The sequence below is a fragment of the Pygoscelis adeliae genome, unplaced genomic scaffold (assembly GCF_000699105.1).
Source record: "Pygoscelis adeliae isolate BGI_AS28 unplaced genomic scaffold, ASM69910v1 Scaffold971, whole genome shotgun sequence".
Lineage (NCBI taxonomy): Eukaryota > Metazoa > Chordata > Aves > Sphenisciformes > Spheniscidae > Pygoscelis > Pygoscelis adeliae.
In genome coordinates, this window is record NW_008824070.1 from 137,987 (window position 1) to 153,959 (window position 15,973).

General features: G+C 37.9%; 1 protein-coding gene across 1 annotated transcript in view; it reads right to left on the minus strand.

Moving 5' to 3' along the window:
- KDM1A (lysine (K)-specific demethylase 1A) overlaps positions 1–13,785 on the minus strand; it is a gene marked incomplete at its 5' end in the record, with an annotated part of 32,573 nt that extends 18,788 nt beyond the window's left edge. The window contains 6 exons of the mRNA XM_009334180.1: positions 3,783–3,877; positions 6,129–6,210; positions 8,291–8,397; positions 9,164–9,256; positions 10,247–10,325; positions 13,652–13,785. Coding sequence (XP_009332455.1) covers positions 3,783–3,877; positions 6,129–6,210; positions 8,291–8,397; positions 9,164–9,256; positions 10,247–10,325; positions 13,652–13,785 — 590 coding nt within the window. The remainder of the gene's footprint in view (positions 1–3,782; positions 3,878–6,128; positions 6,211–8,290; positions 8,398–9,163; positions 9,257–10,246; positions 10,326–13,651) is intronic.
- Positions 13,786–15,973: the final 2,188 nt, after the last annotated feature.

Below are 15,973 nucleotides of genomic sequence, written 5' to 3' on the forward strand. Positions count from 1 at the left end.
ATGGAAAAGGCTAAAGCACTAAATTCCTCTTTGTCTCAGGCTTCATGGGTAAGGTCTGCCCTCAGGCCTCCCCAGTCTCTTCTCCTCTCAGTGTAATCTCAACAAGTTGGGGGAATGGGCTGACAAAAACCTCATGAAATTCAAAGGTGAAGCCTTGAAACTGTGATGGAGTGCCCCCATGCATCAGGACAGGCTGAGGACTGACTGTTGGGTATCAGCGCTGAAGAAAAGGATGTAAGGATCCTGGTGGACAACAAATTGAAGACGGCATTACAAAATGCACACTTCCCAGCAACGTGAAGTTAGGATGAAGAAAGGGAAGAGAAATGACATTTTGATATTCACATCGCCTACCTTTTCACAGCTGACATCAATGCTTCATTCAGAAGCTTAGGCAGCTATGCAGGCAGTAAACCTTCCCAAAGACTATTCAGAACTCCTAAATCGGTAAATTTCTTGGAGGAAACCAACTCACCACAAAGAAAGGATCTGAGACTTGCAATCATTAAGAGCCCATCCTATATGCAGAGAATTGGATTCCATCTTCACTTCTTTGGAGAGAAGTCTTTCTTAATTTGCTAACACTATGGCAAAGACTAAAATAATAATCACACTTTAGAGGAGTGGTAATTAAAGGTATAAAACTGCTCAATCTTGGGTCATCATACAGTTGTGAGCAGCAAGAGAGATTTATGCCTTCAGTGCAGAGCTTAACAATGAGGATGTACACTCAGTGTATAACTCTTATGGTACTTTGCAGTAAAATGCAGATAGTGGAGAAAAAGACTTAGACAGACTGGCAGGAACAGTTAACCATTGAAAAGATAGTTGTGTAGATATGGAAAGCTGTCAAGACAGTAGACAAGGTATGAAGGACATCCGATTATTACTTGTCCCTAGACTTCTAGATGCATTCCCTGCTTTAGATGCCTGAATTATTATCTGATGTATATTGTTTTCCAAGAAGATCTTTGATACTTCCTAGGATGGCTGGGGAATTAGCTAATTGAAAAGCTACAATTTGCCTCCTGTCAAGCACCATGAAGTTTGCCAAAATGCCAGAGGGAGAGGTGGAACATTAGTGCTCTTTTATTTGAGACAAGAAAGGCTGTGCTCTTGGCTATTACTGGTGGACACAAATTGAGAAGGTTTTGAGGAGTGGGGCAACAAATGGACTTGAGCTCAGGGATTAGCTGAAAGGAAAATCTACTATCAAGTTAGTAGACTCTCTATTGGCAGGGTGAGAAAAATTTTTGCTCCCAAAAAAGGAAGTTACTTGCCCAATACTCATTAGTAACCTAATGCGAATGCACCTTTGGAAGAAGCATATCCTGTAGAAAGTTATTTCCGCTTAAACTAAACTTATTTTTCACTGTTTATAAAGTAGTACCTTGACAGTGTACTTTCAACAATTGCAGCAGACGGAAATATAACATAAGTAGCCTGACAGTTATTTCAGGATAAGCTTTATCAGTGGGGTGAAAATCAAAGTACTAAGATGTGAAAACACTGCTGAAATAGATAATCAGGATTTAATTTTAGCAGTCCTAATAATCAAAGGAAAAACATTAAAAAAGGAAAAGAAAGGATTAATAAAATAACTGCCTTGGTGGAAGCATCATTGAGTATATTAAGGAAAAACAAGAGAAAGACAAAATGAGCAGTACATGTCAAAACACACAGCTTTCAAGGTACAACCACACCACATCTGAGCAAGCGAATTCCAATTTTCTTTCTAGAGCTTCCATTTTCATTTACTTGCTCTTTATCATATGAAGTAACAATCTTTAACAGTTTAGATGGTCATAAGCTACAGGCAATACAGAGATATGATCACAGACAGATGCACAGATATTGAATGTCACATAATCAAGATTATATTGGCATTTGTGATATCTGGGTGGCAGAAGATTGGTCATCATTACTCACACCACAACTTCTCTTCCTAATTATCTGTCATTATTAACTATCTAATTTGAAGCTGGTTTTAGCCAAATGTTCCAGAAGCTATACATGACAGACATGCTAGGAAACAAGCAGTACACAGAGGCGATCTTATTTATTTATTTATTAATTTTTAAACCAAGGAAGAGCACTCTGGTTCATTATGTAGTCAAGACAACATTCAACACAAGGAAGTGATAAAATTCAGTCTGGAAACTATATCCAGTTATACCCATCAAGCTTTGTTTGCAACAGGTAAGCTGCTAAATTTTGTGGCATGCCTTTTTGAAATATGACTAGTGTTATAACCTTCTAAATGAACACTAAATTAGTGTTATCACACTAATAAATGCACAGATCTAAACAGCAGCAATTCCTTGCTGCAGCAACCATCTTTGAACACAAGGAAGTGATGTCACCTGTCCCACAAGATTAGCCAAAGGAGCAGTAAGAACCTTTTCTGTGCTGAGGGATTCTTCCCTACCCCAAGTGCTTGGCAGCATGCAGCCACACTGCCAGTTTCCATCCTGACTGTGTCTCCTAGGATAAATAGCATTTGAATGCAGTACAGGAAACACTACAGAGTAATTGAAAGAAATACTCCTTTTCAGACAAACAATCCACTCCCACTGGCTTCTTCTCTAAGTGCCTATCTGATGAGCAAGGGAAATTCCTGGGCCACAGGATGCTTATGCCTGAGGGGCTTAGCTGGATATAAGCGATCAAGCATACTGTGAACAGAAAGGAAAGCTGCGTGGTCAAGCTGCAGCCATCACAGTGCTTACTGAGACAATAAAAGCATAGTCTAAAGTTCAAAGTAGCTGAACTGTGCGTCTTATTGGGTGCTGTTAACAAAGGGCATCTCTTCAACTGCACAGAGATACATCTGCCCCACTGGGAGATAATGCCCAAGCATTACTTGGGCAGATGCTGAAAACAGCTGGGAGAGGGGGAACACAGCAGTGCAGAAGCAAGTGTGTTACATGCAGGACATACACAACACGAGAGCAGACTGACTGCTAGAACTGTCTACAATGCCTCGGTAGCTTTCCCTGAGTTTATTATAACACCCTATTCACTCACGTGCAGTATGAAAAGCTGCAGGTGCCAGGTCACAACAGGTTTGTGCCAAAGATCACTTTTTCAGGCCTCTAGCAAGAAGCCCAGTATCCTCATCTGTCTTCTTTCAGAAGTGACTCTTAGTACCATGTTTTAAGATTCAGGAGGTAGGAACACTTCCAGTCAATACATGCATAAGATTCAGCACTAAACTAGGATCTATCATTTCTATCTCTAACAGCGCTCCTTGACGCTACAGCGGAAAGAAATAAAGCTAATTAAGTTTGTGAATCCCAGCTCTAGAATATTATTGCTGAAACTGTTGCATGCATTCAACCAGCTGGCATTGGTTAGTCAATTCTTTATAAAGCAACAGATAAGTAGAACAGCTAGAATGAGTTTATTTTAGGAAAAAGGAGTAGCGGCAACAACAAAAAAAGCTAGAGTGCCAGCACAGCAGACAATTGTTTCAAAGAGGAGTGAGACAGACAACTGTCTAAGGAAAAACAGTAATGAATTTGGGAAGAACAAACAGGAACATAGCTTCCACAAAACCTCTGAAATTCCAAGTTAAAAACTCATGTGGAAAGAACAGGTTTTACAAGAATAGGTGCAGATATGCTAGAATATTACTACACTGCCTAAAAATGGACACACACTTTCATTACGCCTCTGCCTCTTCCTGGAAACTATCTCCTGCTAGACCAATAGCCTGGTAGTAAATACACTTGAGATACTATTTCTTTTTAAAAGGTTCATGAAAACAGTATCAGACTTACAGCTTGTCCATTTGCTTCATAAAGTGGGCATTTTTGTTTGATCTTAGCCAATTCCATATTCACTTGTTTGCTGACCACAGCCATGGGATTTCCTCCTGGAAAACATTTTGGATTGTTAACAGAGTACTCCTGCAAAGTTTGTCTGCAATTAAACAAAAATTCCACAGTTAAAGCTATTTCATAGACTAAACACACCGACTCCAGTGCAAAATGCATTCCAGTGAAGTAGTATAACACTGCCAAAGGTCTACTCTTCACACCAATTCTTGCAACAAGGTCATGAAAAAAACCCAAAAAGCTGCCCACCAACACTTAAAAGGACAGTATGTAAAAAGGGCTGATTATAAAAGCTGAGTCCTAGGGTGGCAGCAACCTTAGTAGTATTGAGAGTTTATAGCTATAAACATATCTTCAAAACGTTTGCGAGCAGAGTGTTTGAAAAGCCAAGGAAAGCTCCCACAGCTGCACAGTAACTTCAGAAGCTTTTGAAGGTGTGGTGACATGGAGATGGAACCCAAAGAATTCAGTCCCTAAAAACTTAGTGGAACTCCAACAACTGTCATTAGTGAATACAATCTATGAAGAATGAACCACGTACACCAACTGTACCTGGAAGATGTGTAATGAAACAGATTAGAAAACGATCTAGGAGATTCCATGTAGAAACATGAGGACGGCAGAAAGCATCGACTTTAAGCATACAGAATCACTAAGCATCAAAGCCTCTCTGAACGTACAGCAGAGGAAAGGAAAAGAACAGATACAAATGGGAAATGGCATAGAGGAGAGGCAACATGGATTTCCTCCACAAAATTAACTTTGGGAAAAGTTTTTCAGATCTAGCTTCCCAATGTCCTCTGATTCTGCAATCCAATCAAACCCAGAGCCTTAGTTCAAAATAGAGGGGGAAGTTCAGCCACCTTCCTGTCTTTAGAGAGGTGACTGAACAAGCAGAACAGAGTTTTGAAGTAAGTTCATGTTTTAAGTTCAACAACCTACTAAAATTTTTAGTTCTTCCATGGTTTACTAACAAAACCAGAAAAGATCCCATAACTTCAGTCTTTCACCTTCCCAAACCACAAGCTCAACCCCTTCAGTAGTCTTCCCTCCTCACATCTCTTCCAGATTCAGAAATATGAAGGATGCCCTTCAAACCATCTCCTTCACTACAGGAATCTTTCTTTCTCCATAGCATATGCTGCCTCATTCAAGGCAAAGGGTAGATTATTTTGGAAAGGAAACACCCATGATGAATTAAATATGAAAATATTAGTCTTTCACTAGGCAACCTTAAATCTGTTTTACCAGGACTGTGCATCTTCAATACTCTTTGTCTGGAACCAGTTTCTGTATGCAATTTAATAAAGACTAACCATAAGATAGACACCAAGTTTTGGCAGTCAGTAAAACTCAGGTTTTATTACAGGTTTTATAATATTTTATCATTTCACTGCATTACTGAAGGGTATTCCACACTAAACACCTGCCCATCTTCTTAGCAGAGTAACCAGTACCAATAACTAATGCCATCCCATAAACCAGTATTAAATAGGAAGAAATATGGTTTGTTTGCCATTATTTTTACAACTGTTTTTGAAATCACTTAGAGAAAGGACTTTTGGGGTTTAAATCCTGACTTTAAGAAGGGCTTTCTCTTTAGAATGGCTCTGCTCTTCATTCCCCCCCCTCCCTTTTTTCCCCCATGTAAATGAAAAAATATATTCCATCTCTTTGGGGTCTCTCCCATCTTTTAACTTTGCTATTTATTTTTCTTATTTACTTTGCTCTTAAGCTACTCAACTAATCCCCTCACTACATTCCTACTTCTCCATGTTCAATTTCAGCTTATACTTTGGAAGATCCAAGGGAACAACTAAGAGAGTTACCAAGAACTTCAGTCCACGGACCTGAGCTCAGAGGCCACAGCCAGCTGGGTAAAGCAGCTTCAGAAAGACTTGCTCAGCAAGTGCAGTGAACCCAGTGCAGATACCACCTTAAAGGAACTGGGCAAAGGAACAGATGCTTGTCCACTAAGCACAAGCAAACTGTAAAAGAATGGATCTACAACAGTTCGATGACATGACAAGCACCTGTATGACTTCAGTGAGCAATGAGAGGTATGGCGCCAACAAAAATCTCAGCTTTTAGTGTGGGCTGCCATCTGTTCTGAAGATTCACTCATGAAAAATGCTAACTGCCAAAGAGGCTGAACTAGAACATCTACTTTTTAATAGTTAAAAATAACCAATTATTTTGGCCATGAAAGGAAAAAGCATAAGGTTTCAGATTTGTAACATCTTGTCCCACAATTTTCTTCCCTGTGCCTTTTTGTTTTGAAAAACTCACCAAGTCCTGTTACCACCATTGCTCCTAGATCAGCAACATAGTTCCCTTTGCGAAAGGTAGCAACTCTTCCTCCTACTCGGTCCTTTTAAAAGCACAATATATTAAACCTCCGGTAACATTTGGCAATACATCTCACTTAAATATAACCACTGAAACGTTTACAGAATGTAGTATAAGTATTCTCTTATCCAAAGGTTCAATAAATAGAATGAACACTTTTCCAAGAACCTCTGCAAATGAACACTTGATCTAAATTAATTTGTCTAAGTTAAGAAATAAAATGTTTAAGTTGCATTAAAAAAAAAAAAAAGAAAAAAAAAAGGAAAGAAAAAGAAAAAAGATGCCTAACCTGATTTGGACAGATTTAACTATATCTACAGTAGGATCTACTGTGGTTCTAAAACCATTCCTTCATTGTCCACGGATAGATTAAGTTACATACTAGATTTCCTCCTCCCACTTCCTACCACAAAATCCAATAGCTATATAGGAAATAATTCAGCTGTGCTTGAGAAAACTAAATTTTAGGGTTAGAAAAACCATCAGCCAATTACCCCTATCTATTCTCCACGAAGAGCCAGCTATCAATCAAGAAGATAACCACGAATCAACAGCCCATTTTAGAAGCAGGAAAAAAAGGTTTTGATTCTTGACACATACTACTGACTTAGGATGACATTTATTTTCCTACCACTTTAAACTTAACAAGGAAAAAACAAAAGCTGCCTTTCCCTGGCCTCAGTCCAGCGAGCAGGATGATATCAGAGAGAAATATCAATTACAATTAGGCAAAGAGCTACCAATTTATATAAAAAGGTAAAGTTTAATTCTTAGTAATTAAATCAGCAATTCGGAAGCATGTAAACTAATAGTCTAAAAGTTTCAGAAAATGAGTGGACACAAAGAAACTATCACCTGAATCACTGAAATCATAATGTGAGAAAACACCAGACAGCCTTAAAAAATAAAAATTAAAAAAAATACAGACTACTCAAGAAGAGATGCAGCAGTCTATAGAAAAATGATTGAAAAATATTGTGCATTATTTTAAAATAGTCTCTTGCCAGATCTACATACTGGTTATAACAAAGATACATAGAACAAAACCCAGGTTACAGCATGGATCTCTTTCTTCCAACTTAAAAAAAAAAAAAAAAACAAAAAACCAAAACAAACAAACACCCCCTACAATACATTCAGGTGAGCAAGAGACTCCTAAACAATTAGATTGTTACATTCGGGTGAGCAAGAGACTCCTAAACAATTAGATTGTTGTGCTCTCCTTTGCTCTAGTGGTACAGAACCTGTGAAGCACAGAGCCAGCAGCTCTTGCTCCCTAGCAACAAGAGCAGTAGCTAGCAAAATTAAGAGCCTGAAACATTACTCTAATGAAAAACTTAAGCAAATTATTTTAATCTGTGCTAGAAAAGTATCAGAAGTAAATATACAAACAAAATGAAGTCAGGAAGTAAAACATAAGATAAATTCCAATTTAATGGGTCAATGGATTTATTTATTCTAAATGAGTATCAAGCTGTTTAAATTGATCAGATTATATGAAAAAAAACTTCAACTTTAAAAAAAAGGAGATTCCACTTAGGGCTGGATATAAAAGAATACCTTATTACTGGAAGAACAATCAGCTAGTTCACGCACCACAAAATGTAGCTCTATATAACTTTAAAGTCTGTTAAGCACACAGTAATAAACAAGGAGAGAATTAATGTAGACTTAAAAGGTGCAAGAAAAATATCCTGCCTGACGTTGTATGGCAATTCCAAACAATGATTCTATTTAATGCGCAAGTTCTTGAAATACAGACTTGCATTCTGCTGTCCAGTGAAAAATCAGTTCCTAATCACGAAAGGAAGAAGATTCCAGTCTTCTACTGGTGTAAGCATATGACACTAGCACCTGACTATACAGGCCACCCCTGAGAAAGCATTAGCTAACTCCCAGTGAGAACAGATACACTTGTTTCCTAGTGAGACAGGTTTAGTACTCAGCAATACATCCTGGCTGCCTGTAACTACACACAAGCTTACTCATCTTGGGCATGCTGCTGGGATACTCATGTTATAAGACATGTTATATACGCTACTGCTGAATGTGGTTACTGGTTAAGTTTCCATACAGAAGTAAAATAGCACAGAAATTCATACCCTGGCTTCCAGAACTGTGACATCCATTCCAAAACTCTGCAACTGGCGAGCTGCTGCCAACCCAGAGACTCCAGAACCAATAATGATCACCTTTCCGGTCTTCTTGGCTAGAGAAAGGGAAGAATAAGCTACAGGCTCTATATGTGCATTACTACATTGTAAGTGGTCATGTTAAAGTTGCATTTAAGAGACACCAAAAACAAAAAGCAGCTTCCTTCTCATAGGTAGTTCTGACAGAACAAACTCTTCAACAAAACAAATAGCCACAAAAAGAAAATTGAAGTAATTATGTACATAATATGGTAACAGTAAAACACTTCACAATTTTTCTTAATGAGACAGGTGCAAGAAAAATACACCAGTAGTGCATCTGTGACAAGGAAGAAAACAGGAGGAAAAATACTTCTGAAGGACAATTGTTTGAAGAAACTGATTCTTATTAATTACTGTGGGACAAAGTATCATAGTTTTTTTTCTTTCTGCCCCAGAAGAATAAGATCTAGAAAGGACAGACAAATTCAGCACTTGTAAAATTCAAGCCTCACATAAGCACACAACAGATATAAGTACAGTATTGTGTTTCTGTCTTTTCTTATTCAAATGAGGAACAAGGATTAACTCATTAAACAGTGACAGCCAGCAAATTATCTACAGAAGATTTGCAAACATTTTCCCTCTCAAAGTGATTTACTTAAATACATAGCTTCTCCATGCCAAAATAAAAAACATGAACATCTATAGCCAGATGGCTTTCCAGCCTTTTTTTATTTTCTCAGCACCGCAATACTAAAAAAATCACTCAAAAATTTGTCCTAACAAATCACAGAACAATAAAACAAAACTCCAATTAGAAACAATTTTCAAGTTTCTTACTTGGAAGGGGCTTCACTCTTTTGTAGATACCAAAGTTGATTAGACCGTGCCGTTCCAGATAGCTGTGTACTCTGTGAACGAGCACCGTATCACCTAGAAAATTGTAATGTTTTAAAATTATTCTGTATGTTCAGCAGCACATACTTACTGAAAACATATTCACAAGCAAACGTGTCACAGCAGCAACCCAGCAAAGTCACACTGAACACATCCCTTTCTGCACCCCCAGCTGCCCTACTGAAGAATCCATCTTCCTGAAGAAGGCTGAGGTTAAAGTTTTCTGGAAACCACAAGCTGTTTTCCATGCTATACTGCAGTTTTGAATACTGCCTGAAAAGCTGTACAGGACATTAAATGCTTCTTTTTATCTAGTGCAGAAGAACACCTTTTCTAAAATTGACTGCAGAAATCCAGAGATCTTTACACAGAACTGTAATGCAATTTGCCAGTATAAAGCCAACCCATTACTGGAGCACTGAATTCTCATTTTTATTTTTATAAACACAATAATTCACTATTTTGCAATACTTGACAGTGTATCTGCGTTCATTTCAGGATTATTTTCTTCTTTAATTACTTTTTCTTTATGGCTCCCCTCCACCCTTTGCCAGTTTATTGGGATCTTTTTTGAGAAGAGTGGAATGGCCTACCTTTGCAAGCAGTAACTCCTCACTCTTTTACTGCCTTCTTTCATCACGGCCAGTCTGTTCAAGTCTTATGCAACTTTTTAATGCCTCCCAGAAACCTTATGATTAAGAAAATCTCACAGCTGCAAACCACCATGAAGTTGTAGCGAACCTTAAAAGCTGTATGTGAATTCACTCGCAGGAAACTTCTGTAACAACCCGTCTTTTCACCAGCTTTTTTGAATTCTGCTAGGGGTGTATTTCTCTACCAGACAAATGAACCCTAACAAACCTGAAACATGAGCATACTGCAATATCCCATTCTGTACACGAACGCTCATGGAGCTCCACTAACAAAAGGACCCATCTGAAGTCCTCTCTTGATTCTGAGCAGCTTTTCCCCAACCAAAACTGAAAAAGCATAGTAATGGTTTTGGCAGTAAAAGACTTGACTTACTATTATAAGGTGCTTCTAATTGTTGGATAGTTGCCTCAAATGTCAACTGAATCTTTGGGTTATCCAACCAGAGCTGCAGCTGTATTTAAACAAACAATAAGACATGTTATATTAAGCAATACAAAAGAGGTGTTTTCCACATGCGTGTTTGTTACCAAATACTGTTCGGAGATGAAACCCTCTAACGAGTTCAACTTTGGCAGTGCTATCCAAGCTGCACTGAACTGTGCCTTCCAGTGTTCTTTAAGGTGCAGTACAGTCCATTTTAACTTCCTACACCACTTCAAATAAGTGGAAATGCATCAAGTTAGCAATCTCGTAATCACACATACAAGAAAACATACACTGAAAGAACAAAAGCTACAAAATGGAAGCACCAGAATGCTTATAAGTACAGCCTTCCTTCCACCTCCATGGCAAGTGTGATGTTTTAATTGGGCATGCAACAACAGCCAGCATCTGACTTTTCGGCATCAAATTTCACATTATTTTTGTAAAAGCTATAGAAGTACTTGTCATCTTATGAAGTTAATTTATCTCAGACCTTTAATCATCTAATCCATCTTCACTGATATAAGACACTACCATGGACTGCGCTGGCCACGTATACATGTAGAGGACAGTTACAGTTAAAAAACCAAGCAGGAAGAGCTGCCTGTGAAATATTAATTATGTCACTTTATGCTAGGAAAAAAGCACAGAATAATAAAATCACAACTGTTTTCCCAACAGAACTCCTACTTCACGTCATGGATGGCAATAGTTACTAAGTAACATTTTACTGTTCAATGCCTAGATGTAAGTCATACAGAGCACCTCCACACCATTTTACATTCCAGAATTAGTCATTTATTTGGGTATTTAGAGAAATTGCACTACTGAACTTCACAGCTCCTCACAGATACCAAATTAAAGTGGAAATCATACAAGTATAATGAATAGGAAAGATAAAGAAAGAATTTCCATATAATTTGGGAGGCCATTGGAGGCAAATTTCATGTTTAGCATAGTGCTTTCTTCTACTTGTTTTCCAAGTAATTTTTAACAATGTTCTTTCTGATCATTTCTGAGTGTGGAACTAACCATTTCATAGTACTACGTACTATAATGCTAAGATTCCATTCTCAGCTGGAAGAGTGCAAAGCCCATAATCTGTGTTTTTACATATAAATCTCTATATGTATATATACAATTACTTCCATTGTTCACATCAGTTTACTTTTATTTAAAATTAATTTCATCTGCTATGTTATCACCCAGTTACTCATAAGAGTCTTCATCTTTTGTAGTTTTTGTAGTCCTCATTTTACTACCTAAAGTAACTTAGTATGTGCAGCAAATGACCATTTCTTTACAAATTCTGGTTTTCAGACCCTCTATGAATACACAGAACAGTGCAGGCCTTGAAAGATTTTAAAGGCATCAAAGCACAACTGCCCTGCACTACCACAACAGATCATTTATCCTACGTTCTGCTTTGTAAATTTTCATTATCTATTTTAACCAACAGTAATTTACCAAGAGCTTTTACTGTTTTGTGGTTTGTTTTTTTGCATTGGTTGGGTGGGGGTTTTTTTGTTTTTGGTGTGGGGGGAATTCATGTAGAAGATCACATGAAATGGATCTCCTTTGTTCACTTTCTCATGAGTCCTTCGAAGAACTCAGATGTACTGTAAAGGATGACTTCCCTTTATAAAAGCTACTGTGAGCCTTCCAAAATACGTTTTTACTCACCAGGTCATTCATTCAATTCTTGATTCCATTTGTTACCATGCAAATTGGAAATATCAGACTTACTAGTCTGACTCCTCTAACCTCCAGGAACTCTGGGTGTTCATGACCTCTTCAATATTTTCAAATTCCTTGGTACTGTGCCAGCTATAAGAGGATGCACACTGCAGTTCACAGCTCTTCCAGGGCTCTGCTGAGTACTGGGTTTATATTACCATTTGCTTCATCTGCTGTTCTGTAACCTCTGCTATCCTGACCAGAGGAGATCCTCTCACAAGTCTTCCTCGGAAAGGGACTCCTGCTTAGGAGCTTCTCTAAGTTCCTCCATAGTGCATAGGGGACCAAAGACCAACAATGCAGCTTTTCTAGTGCAGCACTGCAAATACCCCTTCTGAGCACTCCTTTAAATCCCAGTTATAGTTTCAGTGGAAGGTTTTTCTGCTTCTGATGTGTTTGTAAAAGGATTACTTACTATACATTTTGAGCAAACTGTTTTTCAAACGTTACGGCTTGCCTTGGTCCGTCTTTATGCATCTCATGACTTCCCAAAAGTTACAACTTAGGTTAATTAGAGGGAGACTTCACAGGAATAGCAAAAGTCACACTCTTAGCATGAAGATGTCCACCACGCATAAATTTCAAATAACTTCTTTAAGTTATTAAGCATTGGGTGCTACCATGGTTAATACACTGTGATGTCTGTCCCCTGATCATCTTAAGTTTGTGAGAAAAACTGAATGATGCATAAGATGTTGTCTCTCTTAACTAGGGTAACAAAGCAATTTTCAAAATATTCTTGCTTTCCTACTGTTAATTTTTCTAACATGACTTTAGTTTTCTAAAACACTCTTTTCTAAGTACAGGAGAAAACCCTGAACCCTGTTTGTGTGCTGAGGAAACTAAATGCACTGTCACAATTTAAAAGCATCATCTGCAAAACACAACAGTACTGTTTTAAGTCTTATTAAGGTTTAAACTTCAGGCATGCTTGCCTGAACTCAAGTGAATGAACTCCCCAATGAATTATTTGAATATTGCCCCTTCTTTCTATATTTTAAGTTGCATGGAAGTTTGGAACTGGGCAGAAATGCTAAAAACATTCAAAAGCAGAGTTTCATTTCTTCAACCTTACAATTTCTTTTATGAAATCAAAGCTGGCAAAGTAACTATTGTGTTCTGAGAATAAGCCACACGACTGGCTTGACGTCTCAGTATTACAGCAACGGAATGCTAAGCAAAGTAAAAAACCAAAAGCTGAGAGGTTTGCCTTATTCTAAGCAACAATGTATCTGATTGAATATTATTTAAGTATTCTACAGAGACTTCTTTAAGTTGAGATCAAGCAATAGAACATTTGCACCAGCTTTCTGTGTGTTTACTTTTTAAAAGCTGTATTAGCTGGATCATGTGGTTTTGATGGTTGTTATGACTGTGTTTTGGATATTGTAAATATACTACAGATTCTTTATGCTGCCTCACAGCATTGCCTCAATCAAGAACTGGATAACACCTTCCTTAGCAACTTAGAGCATGATAGGATGTCAGAAATGAAACCCCACCATCTCAAAAATAAAAAAATCTACCAACTGCTAGACATGGTGACTGCCAAAAAGTCTTTGCAAGGTACACAAATGTCCTACCCTTTTTTCATCAATACTTTTACAATAAACTTACGGTGCGGTTCCTGATGTACAGAAACACCTTCTGAGTCTGCTGTGGCCCACTGATTATATCAGGGAAGCAGGCAGCTTCTTGAGATGTCATACGGTCATGTGGAAGTCTACTCTGGAAAGCTGCACCCTCCACACCTACAATGAAAAGACAAGTTGTCTACAGGCACTGCAAAAGGAACTGCTAAATAAGTATTCTTACACTACCTTCCTAGCCAGTGCATCTAGCCTTGAGGTGACATGGTGGCCAATTTCATGTCAGGCTTTCATTTAGTCCTTTTATTTATTTCTGCAAGACATGCAGGTTCACAAGTCAACAGTCCTTTGAATTACAGGTATCATCTAGGGTTAATGAAAAAGCTATACTGGGGCGGGGGGGAGGGCGCGGGGACAAGAAAACCCCAACAACCTGAAAAATAAGGGGGGCAGGGGATCATATCAATATAATATATAATATTATATATTTTATATATAACATATATATAATATCTATAAAACGTAACTGCCTTAGATGCTGTCCTTCATTTGTGTGGTTTCCAGTTTCTACCAGAATATGAAAAACATGTTGGAACCCGTTCAAAGCTGAAAGATCTGTAAGATACAAGCACAATGCCTACGGTCCCCTCTCACCTGCTTTTCAAGGTTTCATTTGCACTGAACTCCTCAAGCTAGGGAAACCCATCTTAACCTCTCCTTTTGCATATTTTATATATTTACAACAGGCAGTGCAATGAAATACAATCCTACTTATGCTTTTCCCGTGTCCCCTCCCCAAGTGCTGCCTACAATCAACAACTACAGATTTCTGACTTTTCCTTTTAAATGCTCCACATGTAAAAGACTAATGTCTCCTCCCTATGGAAAGACTTCATTCATAAAGGCACCTGTACTTCTATCAATTCAAACACTGGCAATGAAGTAATAATACAGTTATGTACTCTACACTCCTCAATCTCATTTGAATGTTATATTATACATAAAGTAACAAACTAAGACACAGCTGCATAAAGTGCTACAGCACAAGTAGAGTGCAGAAAGCAAATCTTGCAGGCACAGCGAGCAAAATGAAATACCGAGATATGAAATACAGCAAGAACAATATAAATCTCGTATGTCCTATGAAGTGACTTAAGATCAGGACAGACAGAGGAGAGAACATTCAATCTGGAAAGATATAAGCCAATACATCCCAAGGGGAAAAAACCCACAAGTAATGCAGTAAGATTAAGATCATTTGCTGAAACTAGAATTGTTCAAAAGAGTATAATAAATACCAAAGAAAATACAAGCTTGCAGTGTGTTACACTAACCAAGACAACCGTTTGAAAGTTTGAAGTTCATGTGCAGAGGTACACGTCATTGTATTGGGGAGAGGAATTATCTTCTTTCAATTCTGGTGCAACCACACACACCTTTAACTTCCAAGCATTTTTACATCCCAAAGGTGAAGAAAAAAATGTAAGCAAGGAAACGGCTGTGAAGCTAACAAAATTCATTCACAAGCAAAGATTAGAAGATCTAACTGTGTGATGACTCAAGGTAAAGAAAACTGTCTATAATAATTTACAGGAATTTTACAACAAGAGGAAATTAGTAACAGAGGCTACAGAGCACTGCAAGAAAGTAAAATGAAATTAACAATAGGAAAAGTTGACACACCCGCAACACTTCTTGACACTAATATTCAGCTACGGAATAGAAACCCATAGCTCTGCTAGAACTTCAGCTTCTCCAGTAATAAACATTCCCCAGCCCTTTTGTTGTCCTTCAGTCTAACACTGGACCAACTGTGCAAACATTTACATATGAATGCATATGCTAAACTATGAACTTGTAAAACTGTGCATGTAAATCAAACCAATGTTACCAATTCTCTGATATTTTATTAATGTTAACAAATCTTAATTAAGGTTCTAGATCATCAAGTGTTAGCAAAAAACTCAGCAGCACAATTTTCAGAGAATGGCCAGCTAAACAAAGATTTGAAATGCTGAACCTGACTCTCTCTTACAGGCTTATGCTAAAATGAGTGTGCCTTCTCCAAATACTTGCTAAAAATCGTTGACTGTCATGCAGTGATCAACTACCAGGAAACTCTCAGACATGTAGATTTAAGGCAACTCACCAGTTTCTTGAAAAGCTTTGCGATTTATTCCTTCAAATTGAGGAGCCAGAGAAACTGGCGCTCCTAACAGACTTGGAAAGAACTCCAACATGGGGGTTTTTTGTTGTTGTTTTTTTTAAGGCCACATGTCTTTTATTGCAATACCTGAACTTTAAAACTAAAATGTCAGAATAGCTCCGGATGAGCACTGGTATTTAGAAA